The sequence below is a fragment of the Mus pahari genome, chromosome 13 (assembly GCF_900095145.1).
Source record: "Mus pahari chromosome 13, PAHARI_EIJ_v1.1, whole genome shotgun sequence".
Taxonomy (NCBI): Eukaryota; Metazoa; Chordata; class Mammalia; order Rodentia; family Muridae; genus Mus; species Mus pahari.
Window position 1 is genome coordinate 55350001 of NC_034602.1, and position 11382 is coordinate 55361382.

Sequence of the window (11382 nt, forward strand, 5' to 3'; positions counted from 1 at the left end):
TGCCAGAGCCTACAGGCTGAAAGAGAACTGATCTTCCAGGCTGTTCTGACTGTCACGGGTGAGAGGTGCATAGGGTGCCAGAGCCTACAGGCTGAGAGAGAACTGACTCTTCCAGGCTGTTCTGACTGTCACGGGTGAGGGGTGCGTACCCTTGGCTCGCCCAGGAAATTAGTAGATGATTCTTTTTAGAAAGGAAAGAGGACTGTCCATGTAGGGAGGACTGTCCATGTAGGGAGGACTGTCCATGTAGGCAGGACTGTCCATGTAGGGAGGACTGTCCATGTAGGCAGGACTGTCCATGTAGGGAGGACTGTCCATGTAGGGAGGACTGTCCATGTAGGGAGGACTGTTTCATGCACGCGGGACCTGGTGAGGGAATGGGAATGGAGTGAGGGGTGCAGCCTGTTCTTTCTGTACTGGGAAAGCAGTTCTCTTGGCCTGTTCAATACGGGAGCTGGAAGTGCCTGTTGAGTCCTCAAAATGTGATGAGCCTAAATTTAGGTGGGCTGCCACTCAAAAGAACCCACTAGAATTCAACGGCATGAAAAGAGAAGGCAAAATGTCTCGATGTTTTTTGTTGGCTACATGTTGGGATGATAATATTGGATCTGTTGGGTGAAACATCTTATTAAAATGAATTCCACCTATAACTTTAAAATGGTTGTGTGTGCATCTGATGTGGACCTGTGGGTATGTGTGTCATGTGCATATGTGGAGGACAGCTTGGCTGAGTCGGTTGTGTCTGTCCTCCAGTGCCTAGGTTCCAGGGATTGATTGACCTCTGGCTACCGGGCTTACGTACAGGTGCCCTTTCCCTTTGAGTCATCCCGTTGGCCCCACTGTAACTGTGCAGGTTCCCTTTAGATCTTGCATCATAGTCTCGCTGGCTGTTACTGGGAGCTGAACAAAGATACCTTGCCTGTTCTGCTCCTGTGCACATACACAATGCTATGTGTAGCCACACAAGGTCAGAGTCCCCAGGAGTCCTCACTCAGCTCTGCACCCAGCCTCAGGGACAGATCTCAGGGTGGGAAATGAATGTGCATATCTCCAGGTTAGTGGAGGGGAACTGTGTTCTGTGTGCACAGAGCGTTTGGGGGATGTCTGTTGATGAAGAGCGTAACAGAGGCAAGAAGGGAGCTGGGAATGAAAAGCAGGAGCCTGTGTCTGTCTTCTTCAAACCAAGCGCGGATGTGTTTTGGGGTGAACTGAGAGCACCCTAAGGAAACTGAGGACAGCCCTGTGGATTTGCAGGGTACCCTCCTGCCCCACTGAGGCAAGTTCAGTAACTACAGCTAGCAGTTGCCGGGGCTCGGATGTGCCTGCTGCCATGGATGACCAGCTAGGCCATGGTTCTCGCCAGTGTCAAAGCTGGGCCCATGCACCTCTGCACTTAACGAGGCACCTTCCTGTTCCTAGAGTCTTCCTTCTCTGTCTATCACTTTGGCAGGTTTCGGCCATGAAAGCCTCCTGAGTGGAATAAGGCACAGACAGAAGTGCCACATTTTTATTTTGGGCAGTTTTCTTTATTGTGTCTATGTGCATACATGTGCCATAGCACATGTGTTGATTAGAGGACAACCTGTAGGGTTACTTTTCTTCTACCACTCGGGCCCTGGAGATCAAACTCAGGTTGTCAGCTAACAAGTGCCTTTAAAACACACTGAGTCCTCTTGCTGGCCCATGGCAGTTTCCATTTTGATACCAACTTCGTGGAGCTAATCAGGATTCTAAGACCCATTTTTAACCCTTTTCCAGGAAGTCACTGTGGGAAGGGTCTGTCCCAGCATTTGAGTAACAGGCTAGGGTTGGTGTCTAGAAAGTACCGTGCTCTTAGGAAGTGAGGTTCTATGGTCAGAACAAGCTGCTTTCTTGTTTTTTATTGAAAAAGCATATATTCACTAGACTAAAGGTAGTTATAACTTCTTTTACCTAAATTAGCACTTAAAAACAAAATCACTGTGCATTGCAGGTATGAACCTTTAATCTCAGCACTTGGGGTGGGGTGAGGCTGCTCTGCTCTCTGTGAGGCTAGCCTGGTCTCCACAGCAAATTAGGGGTCGGCCTGGTCTACACAGCAAGCTCCAGACCAGCCAGAGCTACAAACTCAGAGCCAGTCTCAAAAACCAATAAACTAAACACTGCAAAACTTGGTAAGTTGTTGGGTTTTTGTTGCAAATATTACCTAGAACCCAGCTGACTACATTCACTGATCAGAGGTGGTTGGTACTTAAGGCACACTGATGTTATGACCGATCGCCTATAGATCTCGTTCCCTGATGCTGCATGTCTGGTTCCGTGGGCCTCTTGTAGGCTACCCCTGACTTGTATTCTTTTCCCAGGGCGAACCTTCCCAACACATCCATACTTCTCTGCCCAGCTTGGAGCAGGTCAGCTGTCACTTTACAACATTCTGAAGGCCTACTCACTTCTGGACCAGGAGGTTGGATACTGTCAAGGTCTCAGCTTTGTGGCAGGCATTTTGCTTCTTCACATGAGTGAGGAAGAGGCGTTCAAGATGCTCAAGTTCCTGATGTTTGACATGGGGCTGCGGAAACAGTATCGGCCAGACATGATTATTTTGCAGGTACCAAGCATCCTTGTGACATAAATAAAAAGATGCCAAAGGTGTGTGTCCTTCCTCTATGGGCAGATCTAGGCTCCTGTCCACTGCTGGCTGCTGCCTTCTCACTCTGTGTTAGGCGTTGCTCTGTGTGCTTCCCCATGGCGGCTCTCAGGACGATGCTGTTAATTCACTCAGCTTGTAGACAGGGAAACAGGGGTGCAAATGGATTATGAATTTGGTCCGGGGCACACAACTGGAGGTTTATATTTTCCTCCTCCTTTCTCTTCCTCCCTCCCTGGAAGCTGGGACTAGAGGTGGAATTTAAGTCTAGACCTGTCTGGCTCCGGGACCTTCATTCGTGTCCCTTCCCTTAGCCTTCTATGAATGTTGCTGGCGTCTCCCACCCTGTGATCTGTTCTATTTTCTGCCTGGGATCCTCTCTCCATCCACTGTCATCATCCAGGGTTCAACTCCACTGTCAGGAACTGTGTCCCTGAAGCTCCTCCTGCCTGTGCTGACGCTGGGTCCCTCGCTCCCACTCTTGACAGACCATGTCATACTGCCTTGTCTCATGCCGTCAGGACAACACATTTCCTGCCATAAACCACCCTAGTTATTTACTTCCTACCTTCCCATATCCTGATTTCCTTAATGAGAGAAGATTTTGTTGAGTTACACCCCTAGTTGCTAGCAGTCCCTGGAATGGAATAGAAACCCTGTCAGTATTTGATTTATGAGCCAGTTCATCAACAGAAGAACAAACTGGGCTGGGTGCTTTGAGCCCACCTTTAGGAGGCTGAGGCAGAAGAATCCAAAGCTGTAGGCTGTCCCGGCCTGTATAGTGAGTTTACCCTTTAGGTGAGTGCCGTGGGAAGGCCCTGTCTCGAAAACAAACAGAAAAGTCTAGGATGTAGCACAGTGGTTGAGTGTTTCCCCAGCACCTGGTGAAGTCCTGGGTTCCAGCCCCAGCTTCCAGGCAGGGCGGGAGGAGGACTAGACACAACAGTCCACCCAGCTTATCGAGCTCTGTGCTTGCTGCTTTCCAGAGGTGGAGAAAGCATTGCTTAGCTGGTCATCCATTCATTTCCCAGCAGCGTTCTGTAACTTCAGGGCTTTAGAATGTACCATTGGAGCTAAGGACTTTGTTTGAAAATACCAGTGTGTGTTATTAAAAGTTCATTTGGTTCTTTCTGTAAGCTTGAACTATGTGAACATGAATCTCACAAAGGGAAGCCAGCCACTGTAAGACTTGACTCTCAACTGTAGACTGACTGTGAGTTCAGAGGGAATTGACTGTTGAGCACAGAGAGAGGGGGCTCACTCTCTAGAATATGATGAAGGGGCCCTTGGTTCACTCCTAGCAGGAGATTTTTGTTCCAAATTCTCCTTGGCTAGAGTTTTCTAAGAATGTGAGAGAATTGTTTAGATGTTTGCACAGGCAGACGTTTAGGGTCTCTTAGCTGGGGAGCACAAGGGGAGGATGATGGAATGGAAGCAGACCTAGCACTAGCACTCTAGGCTTCTACTGACCAGTGGGAGCCTGTCCCCCAGAAGCTCTGGTTGGATGCATTAGGTCAGTGGATACCCTAAGCCAAATAGAGAATCAACAGGGCTAACCACGCCTCCTGCCCCCCACGAGGTGAGTAAGAGTATACCTGTAGTCAGTGCGTAGTTCCCAGCCCCTGTGGATGTGTGTTCCTACAGATCCAGATGTACCAGCTGTCGCGGCTCCTCCACGATTACCACCGAGACCTCTACAACCACCTGGAAGAGCACGAGATCGGCCCCAGCCTCTACGCAGCTCCCTGGTTTCTCACCGTGTTCGCCTCACAGTTCCCACTCGGCTTTGTAGCCAGAGTCTTTGGTGAGCTTCCTCCATCCATCTGCCAGCCAGCATTCCCCTGTCACAAAGCAGTGTCATTGCTACCCTGTGGTGGCTTGTTTGGTCTTTATAGCTATCTAGTCAAGCTTGGAATGGAGACTTTCAAATCCTGTTGAGCTTTGGACGACCCTGGCCTGGCCTAGGGCAGGTCCTGCACACAGGGCCCCTCCCGTTAGTCACCTCTCCTACTTTCAAACACATGCAGTTATACTTTTACAGATTTATTTTAGAACCTGAGAGATTTGTGTGTGCACATGTACACTTATGAATGCTCATGGATGTGGTAGCCAGGGGTGATACCAGGTATCTTCTATTATCCCTCTCCACATTATATTTTGAGACATTGTCTCTAATTTTTTTGGCTGGCCAGTAAGCCCCAAAGCATCTTCTGTCTCGACCCCTCCAGACTGGGCTTATATATAGGCTTGCGCCATGATACCCAGTTGTCATGTGGTACTAGGGTTCCGAGCCCAGGTCCTCTTGCTTATATGGCAAGTGCTTACCATCTCTCCAGCCCCTCAGAGCATCTCAAGGGATTGTTCGCAAACACTGATCACACACTATTTTGTATATACCTTGTATATACTTTGACTAGACATGATTCCTAAAAATGCTGAAACTTTATGTTTTTAAATTTATGTTTATTTTGTGTGTATGTGTGTGTGTGCCTGTCTGGGTGTGTGCCGTGTATATGTGAAGGTCCAGGAGGTCAGAGCAGTGCTGTGTGTCCTTTGGAACTGGAATTTAAGGTAAGCTGTCTGCCATGGGGTGCTAGGAATTGGATTTGTATCCTCTGGAAGAGCAGAGACTTCTCTTAAGCACTGAGCCATCTGTCCACCTGACCACTTGTCCCTGAGTGAGCCTTGGCTTCCTTTTCCTCCTCTCCCAGTAGAGTGATGGGCTGTTACCTTCATCTCTTTGTCCACAGGAACCTTTGAAGACTCTCCTCTGCAACAGGAATCTGTATTTTTAAAGTGCTATGGCCCTCTTTTCTATAACTCTCTCCCCAGATTGAATTACTACAGTAAGCTAGAGAGTAAAATTTATCTTACAGTTAGGCAAATTATGAGATTTTATGACATTTAGACCACAGGTAAGAAAAATAAAAACCTTGGGCCGGGTGTGATGACTTACGCCTTTAATCCCAGCACTCCTGGAGGCTGAGGCAGGCACATCACTATGAGTTCAAATCCAGCCAGGTCTACAAAGCAAGTTCCAAGACAGCCAGCTCTGTTATACAGAAAAACCTTTCTCAAAAAAAAAAAAAAAAAACCCAAAAAATAAAAATAAAAGCCTCAAAACAGGGTGCTTGCTATACTGACAGAGTTACAGGATGTATCTCTAGCTGTGGGCTTCAGTTCTTGCCAATAACCTCTGCGTTTTTGTTTCCTGTACCTTGGAAATGGAAAAAAACAAACAAAAAAAATCTGCCCCCACTCCCTTACCCTTTGTCTTAATCCGTTGGCTCTGTGGGTCATGTGAGGACTAGAACAGGGAGCAGGGAGAGCTGGCTGTTGACAGGCTGAGAACAGCTGAGAAGTTGAATTCCATGGTTTGTGGGGAAACTGCCAAGGGGGCTGCACTGACCACAGACTTATCTCCCAGGGATGAGTGGCACCCCTGCCTGGGCCAAGCGGAGCTGCCACCTGCAGGGACAGTGCTGGACTCCGGGGGAGCAGTCTTCTTAGGCTGTGTAAGCTGACTGGGCAAACAAGCAGCCTTCTCCTCCCTGGAGATGGGAGCTTTTCTGCTGCAGAATCACTTGGAGCTCGGTGCAGCATGTTCTCGTGACTTAAATTCTAATAATAAAAGCTGAAACCAGTTCAGACAGGATGTTTTTCTCTGAAAGAGTGATGAGTCTTCGAGTTTTATATACAGTGTGCCTAAAAAATGCCAAGGTCTGCAAAATTCCTGGAGCCCACAGCTCCCTGCTGTACTAGTGGGTTCCTGACTGACTAACAAGGGCTCCTGGGAGTGCAGGCAGGAAGCAGGGGCCCAAAGAAGGCTATGACGTCCCACCAGGTGCTGTTTCGTAGCCCCTCTCGGTCTGTTCCACTGGAAAGGCAGAGTCCCAGCTGTTCTCCATAGCCTGCTAGTTGAGCTCCATACCCTGAGTAGTCTGGTTGCATGTTTTTGCCTTTCAGGCCCTTAGACATTTCTGGCCTGGACTTTTCATTATTAGCCTTTAAGTCCAGATAAATCCTAAAGCAAGTGAACCTTCGTCGACAGTTCCATTTATATATGAATAGACGATTGTCAATCTGCCAAGTCAACAAGATGACTCAGCAGCTAAAGGGTTTTGCTGCCCAACTGTCATGAGTTCAGTCCTAACGTGAGTTTGGTCCCTAGAACCCAAGTGATGGAAGGAGAGAACTGACTCCTGCAAGTAGTCCCTGACCTTCCCGTGAGTGCCAGGACATACGTACAAATACAATCAATCAATCAGTGAGTGCAAAGAGATTCCCAGCTTAGCTTGCACCAACATAGCTCCCATATTAATTAACAGGTCACCACCAGAGAAGGACATGCTGCTTGAGTGGCAGCTTCTGTCCATGTGTATGCCTTGACCCCATGGTGATCACCCTGAGCTAGATGTCATTCCTCTGTCCAGTACCCCAGGCCTGTAAATTTCTAATCTGAGTGGAACAGGGACCGTGGAAGAAACACTTGCCCTGGTGCTGAAAAGATGGCTCAGAGGCTAAGAGCACAGATTGCTGTTGCAGAGGACCCAAGTTCAGGTCCCAGCACTTCCATCAGGCAGCTCAAAACTGCCTACAGTTATCCATTTGCAGAGGATCTGATGACCTCTCTTGGCCTTCACAGTCACCTGCACATACATGCACATACCCACACACAGGCACATAAATATAAAGTGAAATAACTTTTTTTTTTTTTTTTTTTTTAAGAAAGAAAAGAAATGTTTACTCTGTTCACCCTCTGACCACATGTGCCTTTGGGAAAAATAGCTGTCTGTCCTGCTGGAGGGTTCAGGCTACTGGGTCGGGCTCCTGGTTCATCTGTGGAATTCCCTGCTGGGGAGATTAAAATGAAGTGGAGTGTAAAGCTGAGGGTTTAACACAACACACAGAAGCTTTAGAATGAAAAAGGAGTCAGAAATGAGAGTTGTCCTGTGGCCAGGGAACCACTGGTCTGCAAGCAGTGTGACGTAGTGGCAACAGTGTGGTTTTTCAGAGTCCACCCTAACAGTGGTTGTCACCTTGTGATAGGAAGGTGGAGGCTCCACAAGCACAGGATTGCATCCTCCTGGGAGAAAGTTAAGGGGAGGAAAGGGTTCCCTTAGACAGAGTCAGGTAACTGGAAAAGAGAGGCTGCATGAGGTCACCAAGGGAAAGAGAGCAGTCCCAGGGCTATGGTAAGGCCCACAAGGGAAAGAGCCAGTACCAGGGCTGTGGCAAGGCCCACAAGGGAAAGGAGGTATGTGTGTTGCTCTCAGCTAGCAGTCTGCAGTGTGGTGGGATCCGCTTGCTACACTTAAGGATCCCTCCACCTCCTGCCTGTTTCTGAACGGCTTGAAAGTGCAGAGAAGAAGGGGGAGAGTCCAGAAGGAAGCGGGCCGCTGTGCCATAGCTCAGCTGCAGGGCACTGCAGGACCTCCCAGCTGGCCAGCACTCAGTTGGCCTGCAGTGGCTTTCCAATGCCAGGCACTAGAGCGCTTTTCCAAGCACAGTTACTGCTGCTGTTTTTATTAATTCCTGAGTGCAGATATGTGATCACATGAAGATGAGTGGATGGCACAGGGGTCTGCGTTACAGCTGACATTTACTGGGTTTTAATTATTCTCATTTGCCATATTGTCTTAGCACTGTCTGAAATAACGGGCTCTTAAGAAGGAAACATTTGTAACTTGGGCTTATATTTCCTACCCTTCTGCTCCATGATGCAAGGAAGAGAGAATATAGTGGTATTTAGCCAGGAACTGGCAGGGTTTAACTCTGCATTTCTGTGTCTTCCCAGATATGATCTTCCTTCAGGGATCAGAGGTCATATTTAAAGTAGCTTTAAGTCTTTTGGGGAGCCACAAGCCCTTGATTCTACAGCATGAGAACCTGGAAACCATAGTGGACTTCATAAAGAACACACTCCCCAACCTGGGCCTGGTGCAGATGGAGAAGACCATCAGTCAGGTATGGACACTGGGCTCTCCACGTGCCTGCTGAGGTTTGGTGTGTCACCTGAGAAGGAACTGCTTCTCACTGCTTTGTCTTCCAGGTGGCATCTTGCCTGATGCTTGGCATATGGAAGACACGTCACAGATATGTATCAAAAGATAAAATGTATGACTGGGCCTGTATGTTGTGTGTATGAATGGCAAAAGGCACTAGGAATCCAGGTATGATCGCGTTCACAAGTCATCCGTAATTTATTACAGTAAGAGTAACCATTCTTGTCATGGTTCTTCTGAAATGCATGCATTTGTAGGGTTCAGGATTTTGTTAAAATGAATGGTTTGGTTTTTCTTCTCAGTGGTATTAATTGCAATGCTCGGGAAGTGACTTTTCTGTAATCAAGAGACTAATCTACTGTATGTCATTCTTTTTGCTATTCTGTTGATAATATTGTTGGCAGGTTTTGGTATCTCTAGTTTTTAAATACAGTAGCACCATTACTCTGAAATGGTGAATGTTTCGGGTAAATTAGCTGGGAATTACAGTGATCATAGCTGATCGTGAGTGGTTTGAGTCAGGTGTGGAAGCCAATTTCAGTTCTATAGAATGATGACTTTTCCAGTAGAGATTGCTGATGATAAAAGATCAAGATATTTAGAGGGGAGCATCACCACCAGACATGTCTCTCTGTATGGCTGAGAGAAACAGAACCAGTAGACTAATAATTATCAGACAGGGAATATTAAATTGGCTTGCATGGTTGGAGACTAGGTAGTTTAATTGCCATCTGCCTACTATTGAGCCAGAGAATTTATTAGCTGTTCAGTTCACAAAGCCAGAAGTCTCAGAGAAACAGTGATGCAGTCATAGTCCACAGCTAGATCTGGAGATTGGTGGGTTGAAGCTGAAGGAGCTAGAGTCTGGTAGAGTCTGTAGTGGGTGGCGGCGGCAGCTCTTCCTCCTCCTCTCCTTCCTCCTCCTCTCCTTCCTCCTCCTCTCCTTCCTCCTCTTCTTCCTCCTCCTCTTCTTCCTCCCCCTCCTCTTCTTCCTCCTCCTTTTTTTTTTTCAGACAGAGTCTCATTGTGTAGTCCTGGCTGCCTTGAAATTCACTCCATAGACCAGGCTGGCAGCATCACACAGGTCAGCTTGCCTCTTGATTCCTGTGTGCTAGGATTAGAGGCTTCCTCCTCTTTCTGCTTTTGTGTACCAGCCTGTTGGTGGCACGTCTCACATTCAGGACAAGGCTTCCTTCCTGAGCTGTTCTGCTGTGGATCAGTAATCTCCAGAAAATGCCTTCATGGACACACAAGAGCCTTGCTCTACCAATCACCTAACATTTCTCAATCCAGACGCAGTGACAAGCAAAGTAACTGTCACACAGAGAGTGTCCTGGAAGGGGTTGTCATCACTGGATCACACTGCAGAGTCATCAGTCTGCTCGCCTGAGTTTAGAACATGTTCTACAGATAAAAATCTAGAAAATCATTTAAAGACAACTTTTTAAAGTAAATAAATAAATACATACATACATTTTTTTTCTCTAAATAAATACTTATGTAAGGCGTTCCGATCATTCACCAGATAGCTCAGGACAGTCCAGTAAGTCCAGTGCATTGCAGTCAAATGCAGCCTCTATAGCTCTCAGCTCTTCTACTGTAGGGGTCAAATATGTGGCCTGGGCAAAGGGAGAGGCCATCCTGTAGCTTGTAAGGGTGACCATGCATCTTAGCACGCTGCACACTCCAGTGGTGAGGAGTTCTTGTCCACTCTGCACTTAGCTCTGGCTAACTGCCTGGCTCCAGGTCTCACCTGCCTGGCCCCGTGGCTCAGTATGGGCCACTTCAGCTTGCTGACTCCTCACTTTTGGCCAGGTCCTGAAGCCTTTATATATGCACATGACTTCCTGCAGTCATGAGCACGCTCCTCAGGACTGCGTGGTTAATTAGCTGGCCCACACTCACTCTGAAGCAGAGGGGAGAGGTGAGTTTTCAAATGCATCACACCTCAGAGTGCTTCCGCAGCTGCCCACGCCGCATATCTCAAGATCTGACTTGCAGCTTACTGTAGGAAAAGCTCTTGATTCTCTTCATCTCTGACATTGGCGTGTCCCGTGAGTGCTGTCTTCTAGCCTGGTTCCAGCCCCAGAGCATGGCCTTGGTCCACCTCCTGAGTAACCTGCCTCAGAGAAGGGGGTGAGGACGTGTATCGTTTTCCTCCGTGTGGGAATTCTTCCTCTGTGAAGAATTGTACTTAATGGGAGCACTGAGCACTCTAGCATGCATTGGGGACCCATTGGAATATTCAATATTGGAGGCTTAGGATGCCCCAGCATGGGAAGACAGGAGTTCTAGATCTATGTGTCTGAGTTGGTTTGGGCAACATCTATGAACCTGGCACGCAGTGCTCTCTGACTCCTTGGCCGATTTATGTCATGGCATTCCTATTTCCATTTTTGGTAAGAATAGGCAGGCCCAGCACCCCATATCGCAGTGGCAGGGCCTATGGGGGAACCACGGGGGCCTGGGTATTGAGCGTTGAAGCTGACATAGTTACATCCACCTGGGTCTAGAGGAACGAGAGGATGCCAGATGGCCAGCACTTTGTGTGGCTGCTCGGTAGTGGGACTTTAGGTTTTTAGCTTTTAGGAGGCTCAGAAGGCCTCTGTTGCAGCTACCCAGCCCTGCCTTTGCAGCCAGAAGAGGGATGAAGTAGCCATGATACAGTAAAACATTATTTAAAAAAAAAAAAAAAAGGCCGGGCCTGGTGGCGCAGGCCTTTAATCCCAGCACTCGGGAGGCAGAGGCAGG

The 11382-nt window shown here is 48.0% G+C and overlaps 1 protein-coding gene across 6 annotated transcripts in view; it reads left to right on the plus strand.

Annotated features, from left to right (window-relative positions):
* Tbc1d1 (TBC1 domain family member 1) overlaps positions 1-11382 on the plus strand; it is a 189891-nt gene that overhangs the window by 167510 nt on the left and 10999 nt on the right. For 5 of the 6 annotated variants that reach the window (XM_021210417.1, XM_029545051.1, XM_029545050.1 and 2 more), the window contains 3 exons: positions 2343-2587; positions 4271-4430; positions 8424-8593. In XM_021210417.1, coding sequence (XP_021066076.1) covers positions 2343-2587; positions 4271-4430; positions 8424-8593 — 575 coding nt within the window. Of the gene's footprint in view, positions 1-936; positions 1055-2342; positions 2588-4270; positions 4431-8423; positions 8594-11382 lie in introns of those variants that run through there. The other variant, XM_029545053.1, reaches the window with a different exon arrangement.